This window comes from Phycodurus eques, chromosome 2 (genome assembly GCF_024500275.1).
Source record: "Phycodurus eques isolate BA_2022a chromosome 2, UOR_Pequ_1.1, whole genome shotgun sequence".
NCBI lineage: Eukaryota > Metazoa > Chordata > Actinopteri > Syngnathiformes > Syngnathidae > Phycodurus > Phycodurus eques.
The window spans coordinates 5754705-5770758 of NC_084526.1; the positions used below are offsets into that span (position 1 = coordinate 5754705).

Consider the following 16054-nt stretch of genomic DNA (forward strand, 5'->3'; position numbering starts at 1 on the left):
GCACATAGAAACAAAGAACCATTCACACTCACAGTCATGGCTACGGGCAATTTAGAGTCTCCAATTAATGCATGTTTTTGGGATGTGGGAGGAAACCGGAGTGCCCGGAGAAAACCCACGCAGGCACGGGGAGAACATGCAAACTCCACACAGGCGGGGCCGGGGATTGAACCCGGGTCCTCAGAACTGTGAGGCTGATGCTCTAACCAGTCGGCCACTGTGATTTAGTCCATCAAATTAATTTATAAACTTTTGAGATTTCTTTTACTTTGCGGGAGAATGTTCCAGAATGAATGGGGAGAGCATACTGGGAGCTAATTGAGATCCTGTAGATTCTAAACTTTCCCACCAAGCCGTTAAGGTGGATGCAATTATTGGGTTCTTGAAGCATTTATGGCGTTTAAGACTTGTGGAAATAAATGGGAGTTTTGGGAGTTTGAAGTTGTTGCAGTCTATTTGTTCCAATTCTAGCCAAGAATCATACTCCTCATTGTGGTGCAACCATTTGATGAGGTATTGTAATTGGTTAGCTAAATAATAGTGTTTAAAGTTGGGAGAATTTAGGCCTCCCTCCTGTTTACTTTTCTGAAGAGTGGATAGACTAAGACTATTTTTCTTATTTTTTTTTAATAAAAATAATTGATTTTTTTTTCTGCTCCTGCACTTTTTTCCTGCATATTCAGTATCGCTCTTAATGCTTTACCAGCTGGAATGTTGCGTAAAAAAATCTAGTTTTTTAGCGTTTAATCAATTATATGTGACTATTTGAGGTGTTGACCAATAGGAGCGTCTGAAATGTGTTTATGAATATTAATGAGCTGTCCATCCTGCTGATTCAGGGAATTGCGTTTACTCGTCGTCACGTGTTGCGGTGGCTACAACCTAGTAGGAGGAGGAGGAGGAGGAGGAGGGGGGGCGGAATCAAACAAACAAAAAAACTTTCTGTGTGGATTCGCAACGGTGTGTGTGTGTGTGTGTGTTTTTTTTTAACATTTATTTAAAAAAAAATCTTTAAAATGAAGCGCAGGACGTTAACGCAAGAGCCCTGGCCACTCCCACCCCCCCACCGGACACGTTGCCCGGGGAGGGAGAGGCTCCACGGGGGCTGGACGACGTCAGCAGCCTCACTGCTCCCACCGGACTGTCCGTCCGGCTGCACAACACCTTAAGGTGGAGGGAAACACTTCACTCCCGGTAAGTGCTCCCAATCTCAGCTCTCCTCTGCTCCCGTCCTTCGCGGGCTCACCCGGTTCTACTTGTGTGTTTGCCATTTTCAAAAGCATTGTCATCGTTTCTGTCGCACAATGGTGGTGCGTTGCCAGCATATTCGACACAGCCTTAGTGGACGATTGTGTTGGCACATAACGTTGCGTCAGCGCTCGGCATGTGAACGCAAGCAAGCCCATGTGTTTGCTCCGTTTTTCTTATGTAAGGTTGGACGGCTTGCCCATTTAGAAGAGACGACTAGGCTGGAGGGGGGCAGTTTATTGAATCCACAGTTATCACAATTCAGTCTAATAATGGAGGGAATTAAAAAAAAAAACAATCCGATTTGCAATAAGTTAATTTTTTTTTACATTTTTATAAAAAAATATCTTGGACACGAGACATCTTTGTTTTACTTTTTATTTATTTTTTTAAAGTGCAGGGAGCTCCTGGTCTCAGCAGCACATCTTATGAAGTTAAATGAACCTCGAGTTTTCTACAGGAAATAAAGTTTTCCAAAAATTCAATAGAACTGAAATATGAATCTTTTACTTCTCTTTGTTGAAAGAAACAAAAACTAAAAGTGCAGGCCGTTCTCAGGGTCAGGAGCATCTCCTAAAGTTAACAGAAAATTTCAACTAATAATAATGGGAAAAAAAAAAAGTTCCCTGAAGTTTACCCAGTTTTAAATTGATCTGCTATCTGCTGTCATATTTAAATAAAATGCAGATGCTGGTATGCGTCAAAATGCCGTCGAAAATCTGTCTATCCCTAATATAAATTCAGAGCTTTTACTTCATCAAAGTCTTACATAGATACATAGTTCTAATTCTGGATTTTTGAATGTCATTTGGGAACGAGGCAAACAATTAGTCTGTATGAAATCCAGCAATTAACAAGTTAAATCCAAAGCATTTACTCAGCCAACTGTTAAAAAAAAGCTTCATCATTTCTTGTTCTGACATCTCAGTAGGGGCAACGCTTTAATGTCGTCATGACAGCCCACGGCTTTCGATTTGTCATAACAGTTTAACAATTTTTATCTCGCCGACGATAAAGCATTCATCGTCACTTACTCCGATATACTCACTCACTGCCTACAACATGAGGTCCCCTGGGCTCCATCTCAAGTAGTCCAAGAGAACGAGAAGGGCACAATATTAGTACACAAAGAGAAACACAGTGACAGTGTCTTGGGTCGGCTCTGAGAGGTACCCAATGACGTGTCCAGAGACAGTCTGACAGCTCTCATGCTAAATACAGTGGTGCCTTACGATACGAGTGACCCGACTTACGAGTTTTTGAAATAAGAACCATCATTTGGCTGATTTTTTTTGTTTTTGTTTTTTGCTTTGACTTGCGAGAACAAATGCGGTATGAGCACTGTATGGTGACACCGGACTTCATTCATATCACTTCGCAATAAGCAGCAGTTTGGCAAATATTGAATAATACCTGGAAAAAAAAAAAAGGCCATGTTAAATGCCACTCTTGTTTTACTGTCAAACTAAACATCAAATAAAGAGAATTATACGCGGTGTATTTAAAAGAACCACAAAGCTTTGCCTTTCATTCCAGTAGCTTAATGCTAATAGCATCTATGATGTGGTGCTTTAACCCTTTATGCACAAACGGTGAATCAAAAAATGGAGACAGAAAACAACAGTAATCATAGTCATGTATTCCTTATCCTCTGCGGAGAACAACTATTGTAATATTAGTGCCGTACTGATTATCTAAGAGAAGAGTTGTGATGTCTCATTAAAGCGGTCTTGTGAATCCCATCCAAGTTCATCCTAACAAGCAATGCAAAACGCCATTGACCTGCTAGTCCAGCATCGATTGTTGCGGTTTTAGAAGCAACGGATATTAAATCACCAACGGTGGAGTAACACATGAATGGGAATGAATGGGACTCCTATCTCAAGGCACCACTGGACTTCTCCATGCAATCAAATTAATGATATTTGTTGTTTATGATTGGCAGGTCAGTGATGCTCTCTACTGGCTAATAGTCCACTTCCATCATGTCATTATCCTCCCACTCTGATTACTCCACTGAGTGGCTTGCCCGCGATGAAAACAACAGGAAGACCCCACTGGTGCCGATCATGGCATCATCCTCATCATCCTCAGCTACAACTTTAAGGGAATCTCCTACTACACTATTTCACTCTGGTGCCTTCTGGAGGAGGAAGAGGAGAAGTGTCTGCTGTGGTTGTGATGCTGGAGGCTACTGTGTGTGCGCCGCAGTCTGTGCAACTCACTTGGAGACCCCCGCAGTAGTTCCAGCTAAGGAAGATAACCCCATGTGCAAGCTGGGGACACTTTGTGTGGAGCCAAAGCGCCTTTCAGTCAGGAAGAGAACTTTAGTTGGATGCGGCGCACATCGTCCATCAGACACTCAAAGTGAACTTTTCTCACTCAAGGTGAGACCAGTGCATCTTTTCAATGTAAAAACAGGTTGCACAGTAAAAATGATATTTAGCTAAGATACTCATTTATTTTGTCAACAGTTAAGTAGTGAAGGAACCTCGCAAGCCCTGCCACAAATAGCAAAAATCAGCGAGTAATTGACAACCACATAAAAAGGTTTATAATCACCTATAGATGCCACAAAATGGCGGGAAAGCACTACTTTTGTCAAAATGAAATTCCTCAACTCACAGATCCAGCATACTTCAACAAAGTTGTTTGGTACCAAGACGCCACAAGATGCCGCCAAAGTAATACTTTTTATTTTGGCCTAAGCGCAAAGACAGTGAATTGATTGGCTAGCACCAAGGCAGGATTGTGGATTCCTCCATCGATTCGCTGTGTGAGAAAGCGCTTCAGGAACACACGTACATAGAGTGCCGTGAAAAGGTATTGGCCCCCTTCAAAAAGTCTTATATTTTTGCATTTGTTTCCCCATTGTAATGTTTAAGCTAATCAAACAAATGTAAATATAAGACAAATATAACCCAAGTGAACTTAAGATACTGCTTTTAAATGGTGATTTCATTTATTAAGGGAAAAAAAAAAAGAATTCAGTTACCTGGCCCTGTGTGAAAAAGTCATTACCTCTGTTGTTAAATCATGAATTAATTGTGGCTAATCACAATTTTTGGTTAATTTTCACTGATGACACCCAAACCTGATTACCTCCAGACCTGTGCAGTCAAGAAATCCCTTAAATGGAATCTGTCCCGACAAAATCTAGTTGGACAAAAGATCTACGAAAGCTGCAACAAAATGACACGGTCCAATAGAAATTCCAGAACAGTCGAGAATTGACATCTATGAGTCTGGAAAGGGGTACATAGCCATTTCTAAAGCTTTAGGATTCCAGCGAACCATAGGGAGAGCCATTACCGTCACGTGGAGAAAACATGGAACAGTGGTGAAGCGCCCCAGGAGTGGCTGACCTACAAAGATTACCCCAAGAAAACAGCCAATGACTCATCCAGGAGGCCACAAAGGATTTCTTCTAAAGAAATGCAGGCCTCCATTGCCTCAGTTAAGGTCAGTGTTCATGACACAACAAGAAGGAAGAGACAAGGCAAAAATGGCATCCAAGGCAGAGTTGCAAGGCGAAAACCACTGTTGACCAAAAAGAATATAAAGGCTCATTTTATTTTTGCCAAAAAAAACAAAACATCTGAATAATTCCCAAGACTTTGGGGAGAATATTATATGGACTGACGAGATGAAAGTTGATCTTTTTGGAAGGTGTGTGTCTCGTTACATCTGGCATAAATGTAGCACAGCATTTCAGAAAAAGGCAGTCATGGTGGTGGTAGTGTGATGGGCTTGGGCTGTTTGCTGCTTTCAGGACCTGGAAAACTTGCTGTGATGGATGGAACCATGAATTCTGCTCTTCAACAGAAAATCCTGACAGAAAACGTTCAGTCATCAGTTTATGACCTCAAGCTGAAGCGCACTTGGGTTCTGCAGCAGGATAACAATCCAAAAACTCACCAGCAAGTCAACTTCTGAATGGCTGAAAAAACAAAATGAAGGTTTTGGAGTGGCAGCTGTTAATGGAGGCCCCTCCCTGAAGGACCTGCAATCGTTCACATCGGTGTTAACACAGGACTAATGGCTCCTAATTGCAGTGGCTGTAAACGGCTAATCGCATGGAGCTGGCTGGAAATCAATAAGTCCTTGACGCAAAAGCGAGAGATTTCTCCAGGCTTAGGTGTGAATGACTATCTGATGCCGTGGTCAGATGAGGAAAGCAATTGGCAGTGCTCTGCTGGGGAAGTGGCTATTAAATAGCCCTTCAAATGGAACAAATGGAGCTGGCACAAGCGTTAACAGTGTTATCGTCTCCACACAGTGCACGGAGTTGCAGTGCTACGTCAAGCCTCTGTCGTCTATCCTACGAGGTTTGAGATCCGGCAGGTACGCCACACGTAAGTGTTTAACTTTTTTTTTTTTTTTTTTTTTAAGGCAGATTTGTTATTCATTGACAGCTGTATTATTATTGGATGCTCTCCGCTGTCTAGCCCACTCGCCAGCAAATATGCAAACATTCATCCATCCATTTTCTATAACCACATCCTGATCAGTGATATTCCATATGACTTAGGGCCTCTGCCCAGTGCATGTCCTTGGGAGTGTAAAATAAATCAAAGGATGTTTGTGGTTTGTCAACAGAAGTGAATTAGAATGCAGATAGTTAGTCAAGTTGACCGCTTTGTTTTGGTCGTCGAGGCATGAAAAATAGCAGTCGATAAAGATGGCGTCGCAGCCAATGACATGACACATTTGGATGCAGAGCCACATGCCTCCTACGTGCTAACTGCACACTTCTCTTCTCTTCACAGGTCTCAGCAGTTTCCAGGAGAGCGTTGCAATGGACCGTATCCAGAGAATAATGGGGGTCCTTCAAAATCCTAACATGGGGTAAATATGACCGTAAGGATAGGCGTGGATATTTCCTTGAAATAGTTTAGTTCTCTTGGCTCAAACATCATTATGCTGTTTAAGAGAGCTACCTTTTCACTATTTCACCAAAACACCTCCTCTTTTTACTACTTGTACTCAAAAGAAGACACATGTACCTTCATGGGGCTCCGCCAGCGACGTGAACCAAAATGGAATTGCTCCGTTTTGTTTTGCTAAGTGTGAGAAAGTGTGTAATCATTGCAGATGTTGTATGTGAGCTGGCAAGAATCAAAAAGTATTAGGCCGTTCATGAGGTCAGCATGTAGAGGATGGTTTCGGGCAGTGTAGATCTGAAGGAGATGCAGTGGAGTTGCACACCCCGGCTTGCGAACGATGTTATAATTCTACGAAACATTCAGTTCTTTATGGTTTGTGATTGTTGATGTTGACATTTTATAGTCCATCTGCATGTGGAGCCACAGACGCATCAAAAGTAATCCCAACCTCTGCAAGTCAAACTACAGTAGACACAAACTGATTTGGATGAGCTTAAATGGTAACAAAGAGTCATTTTGTTCCTTTCTTTTTAACATTAATATGTCAGCAGTAATCTTTAATGTTGATGAAACGTCTCGTTCATTGTTGCTCACGTCGAATCATACCACCTGGGCTTTCTATGACCTTCAGTCACGTCACGTGTGAAAGACGGTCTTGAATTTAACCTGCTCGTCTTTTCCCTCTCTCATTCGATGACGCCCGTGAAACTGGTATGACAATTACAGGAGCGCTTTAGTTACCGCAGCTATAAGTACTCCTGCAGGACCTATGTAAAAAAATTGGGGCTAAATGTATGTTACAATAATATAATATCGTGTATTTTACTATTAGTTCATATTTACCAATACCAGGTATCAGTATCGGGCCCATACCGGCCTTATTTCAAGGTATCGAGTACTTGTGAAGGCTGCCGTACCAGACACTGATACTTAAGGCTAAAAAAAAGAAAATCTGGTATTGAGTAAGTCCTCCTTGCCAGTAGTTGGCGCTACACTGCCGCGGTTTGACACATTGCCGAATCATGTGCGAACGAAAAAAAGGTCTTTGTTCACAATTATCTGTCATTGTGGTCAGTGAAATGTTATGCATCAAAATAACTAGTGGTGTCTTTCAACTGTTTCTAGTCTATACCCGTAGACCACATTAAACAAAGACAAAAATGACAAAGACAAAATCTGTAGTAAAACATGGAGAAGGCACGGTTATATTCTGGGGCCGCTTTGCTGCATCTGTCACAGTGTGTCTTGAATCAGGGCAGGATACAATGAAATCTCAAGTACGAGGACATTCTGGAGCGAACCACTGTACGCTCTTCGATGTCAGAAAGCTTGGTCTCAGTCACAGGCCATAGATAATGACCTAAAACACAAAGGTAAAAAACAGAATCAACAATGTCCGAGATCTGAACGTCGGAAAAATCTGAAGATTGCTGATTTAAATTCTTTACTACATCTGTGCAAAGAGCTAAAACATGTCAGTATTCTGGAGAGGGTGTCACCGAAAATTGCAGAAATCTTTTGATTGCAGTGATTGCCTCAAAAGGTTCTGAAACAAACAACGGTCATTTTTGTCCAGGCCTTGTTCTTTATTCGTTTAGGTTTTAAAAAATAATTCTGTTGGACCAACAATTGCGACAATTGCTATCAACACAAAGCAGTGGGAGATGTGAGCAGGGTTCAATGTTAAACTTCACCCACTGGTCCCACCTTTCTGCTCTATTTCCTCTCACACGGGCGTTGTAGCACTTCGGTTGTCTCTGAAGCCAGAACATTTGCAGGTGGACTTCCAACCTTTGCCTCCCTGTTTATGTGTCAGAACCGTGCCAGAATGACTTCTTTGACAGGAAGTGTAAAATGGGCGCTCACTAACACATACAGTAGACTTCCATACTTCTGCACTGTATATTGTACAAGAACACCGACTGATCGTAGAAGCAGAAATTGTTCGAAAGAAATACGCGACTGTTTTATATAGCGATGGCATTTTACCAGAAGTATGAGGACAATGTGAGCGTTTTTCTGATTTTTAGCTTGAAGCCTTAAAAGTGTAGACTTTCCCCTTTAATTTAAGAGAGCTCGCAAAAATATGGTGCAACTAAGGGGCCCAAAAGTATTTGAGCAAAGTGCAGCTATAACAGTGCTATAAGTATATAAATGCGGCCATTCCACCATTTGTTGTGCAATTCAAAGTGAATATGTCCACAGAAGCAAGACACAGAGGGTACACGTGAGGCACATTGTATTAATTATTCAATGACAAGTATACAACTATTACAGGAATGTGCGTGTGTGTGAGAGACAGAGAGTGGGAGGAGGGCGTGGGGATTGGGGTACAGTCCTGGATCAAATAGTTCATTTTTAAATCCAACACTGAGCAAGTGGGCGGAGGTGTGACTGGTTTGCTCGTGCTCTATATATAGCCTGTGAATGGGACGAGGACCTGCTGCCACGTGTGGACTGCAGTGTACGTGCGTGTGTGTGTGTGTGTGTGTGTCTTTGTGTGCATAGCAGCCTTCCTCAGTCACATTTCTCATGTGGCACTGAACATGCACTGCATGTCTTCCTGCATCCCCCAAAATCATGTGATCCTGGGATGGGGGCTTGGGCTATGATCACACGCACACAAACACGCAACAGTTGTTGAGGACACACGCCATTCGCGCCCATGCCGCCTTTTTTATTGAGTCGGTCTTGGTGCGTTTTCTTCTCGTCCACCAATCAGATTAAGCCAGAGCGCTTCATGTGATGTCATAGGCTTTACGATGCTTATGTAATAGCCATTGGCGAGACATCCCCAAGCCACTTGAGCTTCTCCCACTTCAAGCTGTGGCTACAACAACAGCCACAAAAAAAAAAAATGAAATACTACAATATGTCAGCGTCACTCATCTTGTTTTGTGTCTTTTCCAGAGGACGCTTTCTCAGCATCGTCATGAAAATAGAAGAGATGCTTCGAAGTTGGTTCCCTCGCATAAAACCAAATCAGGCCAATGACAGCTCACCAGCTAAGAAGCAAAAGGTAAACATTGATTTATTCACTCTACGTACGTATATGTAAAATCATCCCTCGCTATATTGCAGTTCACTGATTGAGGTTTCAGTGTGGGACATATTTTTTTTTTCTCCGTATGTGATTGGTTCGTTTGAACCTTGAGCCCCACCTACCACTGCACTCTCCACGCGCAAAAGTGCACTTATACAATCAAAGCGGGTGTGCATTTAATAGTTTCAGTGCGCATGCGAACCTGCGCACCACTTATGTGCACCTCTGTAAATGAGTCTGTTTCTCCTTATGTGAGTCACTGCTGCCACATTTCATCATCCATCCATCTTCTACCGCTTATCTGAGGTGGGGTCGCAGGGGCAGTAGCTTGAGCAGGGACGCCCAAGACTTCCCTTTTCCCAGCCACTTCATACCTTCCGGGGGGATCACGAGACGTTCCGAGGCCAGCCGAAGGATGTAGACTCTCCAGCGTGTCCTGGGTCGTCCCCGGGGTCTCCTCCCGGTGCCCGGAACACCTCACCAGGGAGGCGTCCGGGAGGCGTCCGAATCAGATGCCCCAGCCGCCTCATCTGGCTCCTCTCGATGTGAAGGAGCAGCGACTCTACTCTGAGATCGTCCCGGATGACCGAGCTTCTCACCCTCTCTCTAAGAGCCCGGAGGAAAAACTCATTTCGGCCGCTTGTATCCAGGATCTTGTTCTTTCGGTCACGACCCACAGCTCGTGACCATAGGTGAGGGTTGGAACGTAGATCGACCGGTAAATCGAGAGCTTCTCCTTTCGGCTTAGCTCCTTCTTTACCACAACGGATCGATACAAAGTCCGCATCACTGCAGACGCTGCACCGATCCGCCTGTCGATCTACCGTTCCATTCTTCCCTCACCCCAAGATACTTGAACTCCTCCACTTGGGGCAGGATTTCATCCCCGACCTGGAGAGGGCACGCCACCCTTTTCCGACTGAGGACCATGGTCTCAGATTTGGAGGTGCTGATGCTCATCCCACCCGCTTCACACTCGGCTGCGAACTGCTCCAGTGAGAGTTGGAGCTCACGGCTTGATGAAGCCAACAGAACCACATCATCTGCAAAAAGCAGAGATGCAATACTGAGGCCACCAAACCGGACCCCCTCTACGCCTCGGCTGCGCCTAGAAATTCTGTCCATAAAAGTTATGAACAGAATCGGCGACAAAGGGCAGCCTTGGCGGAGTCCAACCCTCACCGGGAACGAGTCCGACTTACTGCCGGATATGCGGACCAAACTCTGACTCCGGTCGTACAGGGACCGAGCAGCCCGTATCAGTGGGTTCTGTACCCCATACTCCCGAAGCACCCCCCACAGGACACCCCGAGGGACACGGTCGAACGCCTTCTGCAAGTCCACAAAACACATGTAGACTGGTTGGGCGAACTCCCATGCACCCTCGAGGACCCTGCCAAGGTTGTAGAGCTGGTCCACTATTCCACAGTTACACCTAAGTGCAATTTAGAGTCTCCAATTCATGCATGTTTTTGGGATGTGGGAGGAAACCGAAGTGCCCGGAGAAAACCCACGCAGGCACGGGGAGAACATGCAAACTCCACACAGGCGGGGACGGGGATTGAACCCGGGTCCTCAGAACTGTGAGGCTGACGCTCTAACCACCGTGCCGCCCTGAGTAACTACTCTACAAAAATAAAAAAATCTGTGATGCACTGACTCTGCAATAAGTGAACCATGTTTAGCGAGGGATTACTGTGGCACATATTGACATTGGATTGCATATATGAAACGTATAAAATAATTAATTGGTTTGATTTCACTTATTGCGAAGGTTTTCTACATCACGTTTTGTTGCCTGCTTGCGAGCAGTGATGCCGGTAATGCGTTACAAAGCAACGCGGTCCTCCAAAATACCTCCACTTTCAGTAATGAGCAAAGTAACGCATTACTTAAAAGTAATCAGACTACAGTTACTGTACAATAGTTACTTTTGCATCATCAATGTCTCCCACCAAGTACTAATTTGTAGCTGGTGGTTCGAACAAAGAGCAGTCCAGCTGTGCAGAAGCATTTAACAGAGACTGCTCTTTTTTAATACAAAGAAAGCGATTGGGTAGGGATTGTTTATTCTACAATGCACAGTGCCATAAAAGTGCAAAGAAATGCAAGCTTTCACTGTCGCCACACTATTTTTGTTATTTTCCTTAGTAAAAAAGTGTATTTGATTGTTGTTACTTTTGATTTACACATTAAGTATACAGTTTTACTGGCGTGTTAAACGCGCAATGCATTGTGGGTTAATTATTCTCACCGAAGTGCACGGTCATAAACCGGCACCGGTGATGACCACCACAGGTTTTTCCTCATTAAAATACACACTCAAAATTTGTTTTTCACTATGCTGGAAATGATTAATTTCCATTAATTTCAATGAAAAAACAATGATTTGAGATAATAGTGATAGTATTGAGTTACTATTAAAGTCAAACATCAAAGAACCACTGTAATCTATTTGGTTGCCTTTAAAAGTGCAAACTGTTATATAAATACAATTATGGACTTTATTTGCAACAGAGGACAGCTCCGTGGCCCCCAGCATCACTTTGCTCGTCAGATGGGGAGTCGGCCACCTCCGGCTCGTTCATCCACGTCGGACGACCGCACACGTCACCCATCTGCTCCCGAGAACGATCCGACTCAACACTCAGTCCCCAGAGTCCGAGCCGGGGCGTCACGCAGGACAACTTTGTCTCCTCCAGTACTGACTCTGCGGTGTTGCCCCCACGCCGCCCAAGAGGTCCACCGCGGCATCTCAGTCAGGGACCACTGCCTTTCAAGATCAGCTCGCCCTATCTGGAAAGACTACTGAAGGCCAAGAAGAGCACCCTCACTCCCAGAGGAGACGACAGGGAGGCCAGGTGCCGTGGATACTCGTGTGGCTCGGACACATGATATGCTGCAGTGTGACATCCGGGTTCATTCTAGAAGCAACTAAGTCATTCTCATTAGAGAATCCTTTGGATTTTGCCATCATTATGGGGTGGGAGATAGGTGAATAAACCACTATACTGTACATAGTCTGAAACATGACATCAATGCAGAAGTGCCTTAAACTTTCATTCTTTCTCATGAGCACTAGGAGGATGATTAAAGAACGGATCTCGAATGCCCCACTTGATTTAATACCTTGTTTCAAAACGTTACAAAATGAGATGAGCCTCACATCAGTTTAAATTCAGTGCGATGTTCGTTTAGTCAATCATGGTTCCATTCAAACATGTTGAGCAATCACTCATTTGGTGGACTCCAATATGATTTAAAGGAAGTTTTTGAACTGTAATGGTCATTGCAAAGTACAAACAAGAGTTGCTAATAATATAAAATGTCACAATGAGATGTTAAGTTGCTTCTCGGACGGAATTCTTCATGGCTTGGGAGTGTGTTAGGATGTCAAAAAAAAAACATGGAGATGTAAGCTTTTCCAATGGATAGTGATGAAAGCATGTTTCTGAGTGCAAAGCTTGCCTGCACGAGAATTAGAAGAGGTCAAGGTCAGCTCCAGGTCACTTTCAAGATTGCTTCTGAGAGAAAACAAGGACTTCCAAGGTTGACTTCTCACCAGTTTTTCACTGCGTGAACCGTAGAACAAGATACAGCAGTCAGTGAACAGATAAGGCAGGCATCATGGTAGAAAACACACAACTCTATTTATTAATCTAAATCGAAATGACTGTGCATTTACTTTTGAAAATTTATTGGCTACTTTTCCTAGCAGTGCTTCGACTGTTACCTTGTTTGGTCCTCTACCTCCCGCTGAACCCACAGCAGTGTGCAAGGCTTAAGTGAATCCAAACAATGGGTAGAGAGAGAAAAAGAAAAAAAAACAAACAAAAAAAAAAAAAGGGTTGGTGATCACATCACAGTATTACTTGGTCATCACTCTGCCTAATGCAATTGTAGTGTGTGTTTTCAACTGGTTTTATTGGGGCAGGCAATGAAGGCAAAGATTGCCAAGTTTGTTGCTCATCTTCTGCATGCCTGTATTTTTTTTTTAGATGGATAAGACAAGTTTGTCTATCATTCAACAGATTTCTTGCTGGCTGATTTATCTTGCGTCTTCTCCGCACAAATAGACAATCAAAGCACATGGTTTCAGAAGGCATGTAAACGGTTCATTGGCCATACTGCAAATGTAGTGTGCACATCAAATGCCTCATAGTTTGTTTTGCACTTCTCATTCCTTTAATAAGAGTACTTCCTCTGTCAAGTTCCACAGTGTGTGATGTTTACTGCTAGGGCAAATGCATGCAAACATTTCCAAAGAATGAACGGGTTCTGTGGTCGTGAGTTCGGAAAGAAAGTCACAAATTAATTTATATAAAACTCAATAAAAAGCACATAATGCTCCACTTAACGGGTATTAGGGGTTTTCAGGATGCTATTCATCCATTTTCTGTAGCGTTTGATCTCATCAGGGTCAGCTGGAGTCTAACACAGTTGACTTTGAGCGTGAGGTGACGCACATACAACCTGGACTGGTCACCAGGCAATCACCTATAATTATTTATTATTTATTCAATAATTTATTCAATTCAATGTTTGGACCTGGATCAGTATGTTTAAAGTGATTCAATGCAACTTTGTCTGAAGGCAACAATTTAAGATATGAATGCCTGTCTACACACCCCTTGGTCTATAATACGTGACAAATAATGTGGGCACAGGCTTAGAAAATGAGCCTGTGATACTCAGAAATTGACAGCCACAATTAGTACATGTGATTGAAGCAGTCTTATTTCTTTTTGTGTGTCCTTTTTCTGCTTGAGGTTTCCTTGGATGTTGTTACTTTCATAGTGTCAGCCCACTGTTGACAAATTGCCAATTTTTAACTACTGAAGGACTTCCAATAACACCTATAACAGGCACAGAAGAACAGGAACATTTGGCAATATTTTGAAGACTTAAAAAAAGTTAAAATTTGTAAGTTCAAGTCTTAAACCAGTCCAAGTGCCTTTAGATTCGATGGATGCGAATATCCCCCCCACCCCCCCAACAACAAAAGCAGCTTTTGTTTCAGACGTGGAGCCTTTTTGTTTTATATTTCCAATAATTTATTCTTCCCCAAAAATGTGGCCTTTGTGATATTTTCTACTTGTGTAAATACATTCTTTAATAAATGGATATAAGTAATGAAAAAATGCTCAAAAAAAATCCTCTCATTATTCTGGCATTTAGCAGATAGAAATAATTTCAGTAATACTAGTTGACCAAAAAAAAGGAAAAGTTTAGTTTGATTTCATGTCAGAAAGTGAAGGGGTAAAAAAACATGTCTTGTTATATCATGCATGCAAACCTCTGGTTTTAACTGCAAACTACTCAAGGTTACAATAAGTCATTCTGCAGCATTTATTGTTGGTTTGGATGCTTTGGGAAACCAGGTTCAGGCAATAAAACAATAAATATGGATGTTACAGCAAGAAATTTATCATGAGGCATTTTACACAATGTACACGATATATTTGTCCTAAATTCCTTCTTGAATATCCTATGCACATTTTCAAAGAAATAACTCCATGCAGTGCCCCAAAAATGGGATGTTGGAGTAAAGGAAAAACAAAAAAAAACAAAAAAAAAACTAAATGCACTTGTGAAGATTTTTGTGTTGTTAAAAATAGTATCAAACCCACAAGGACAAATAAAATGTGTGCATCTTGAAAATACATCAAAATGAATGTAAAATGTGGTCCATCTGCTCTGGAGTTCCTGTACTACTGCAGTGATGATGATGAATCTAAGGGTTTGTGAGGCATTCAGGTAAATCCGGGCATGCCAGCTCATTCCTGGTGCTCCGATGTGTTTCAAGTGCGCATCAGTAGTCTGTATCAGAGCCCTCAGCATTGTCCACATTACGAGAGAGCATGTAGTTGTCCATGTCGATGGAGCGGCAGTTGTTGATGGCGTAGCGCAGCCGCTCAGCCATGACAGCCTGGCTGGAGTACGGCGGCAGACGCAGCTGGAAGAAACAAGTCTGAGAGGTGGGCAGGCTGTCATACGGCTGCAGAGGGAACAGGAAATGCACTGGTCAACCACTGCATTGACACACTCTTCATTCACGCTTCTACTAAATACAGTGCTACCTTGACTTAAGAGTTTACTGCGAAACTGTGAAAACCATGCTGCGTCATTCGAAATCATTCCTGCTAACAAAACAAACAATGGAGTACAACAAGGTAGGCGACTGGTTAGCACATCTGCCTCACAGTTCTGTGGACCCGGGTTCAAATCTGGCCTCGCCTGTGTGGCGTTTGCAAGTTTTCCCCGTGCCTGCGTGGGTTTTCTCCGGGTACTCCAGTTTCCTCCCACATTCCAAAAATATGCATGGTAGGTTAATTGAAGACACTAAATTGCCCATAGCTCTGGATGTGAGTGTGAATTATTGGTTATCTATATGTTCCGTGAAATTGAGGTAGGCGCCAGCACGCCCGCGACCCTAGTGAGGGTAAGCGGTATGGAAAATGGATGGATGGATGGAGTACAATAAGGGTCAGCGTGTGGCGTTTGGGAAACATTTTATTGAAAAGGGGACTGAGTGACTGTGGTGCATAATAACGGTGCATGTGTTTTTATACCATAATCCCGAGCTATATGGTGGTTCACTTATTGCGGATTCATTTTTTGTGCAGAACTCACCTGCACATCTCTGGTACAGTTAGCATTAAGAGCTATTTGACTATAATGTGGCAGCAATGAGTCAAATGGGCTTTGACTTTGCAGAAATAAACCTTACTGAGTAATTTCAACTCACACCTTTGTGACCCTCCAGCACGAAACCGATCGTAAGTTGCACAGCCGTGTTTTGAGCTATGAATATTTTCTGAAAAGGCATTAAAAATGCTTTCCAATGATGTATCGATTGTGGTAATCGGGTAACATT

At 43.0% G+C, this 16054-nt stretch overlaps 2 protein-coding genes across 11 annotated transcripts in view; one reads left to right on the top strand and one right to left on the bottom strand.

Moving 5' to 3' along the window:
- Positions 1-1080: 1080 nt before the first annotated feature.
- On the top strand, positions 1081-14660 carry LOC133395797 (uncharacterized). Its single transcript, XM_061664999.1, has 6 exons — positions 1081-1194; positions 3194-3635; positions 5528-5603; positions 6018-6096; positions 9045-9153; positions 11695-14660. The coding sequence occupies exons 2-6, from the start codon at positions 3234-3236 to the stop codon at positions 12070-12072; spliced, it is 1044 nt and encodes a 347-aa protein (XP_061520983.1). The 5' UTR covers positions 1081-1194; positions 3194-3233; the 3' UTR covers positions 12073-14660.
- herc1 (HECT and RLD domain containing E3 ubiquitin protein ligase family member 1) overlaps positions 14513-16054 on the bottom strand; it is a 178279-nt gene continuing 176737 nt past the window's right edge. For all 10 annotated transcript variants that reach the window (XM_061664969.1, XM_061664935.1, XM_061664952.1 and 7 more), the window contains one exon: positions 14513-15175. In XM_061664969.1, coding sequence (XP_061520953.1) covers positions 14990-15175 — 186 coding nt within the window. In that variant the 3' untranslated portion in view covers positions 14513-14989. The remainder of the gene's footprint in view (positions 15176-16054) is intronic.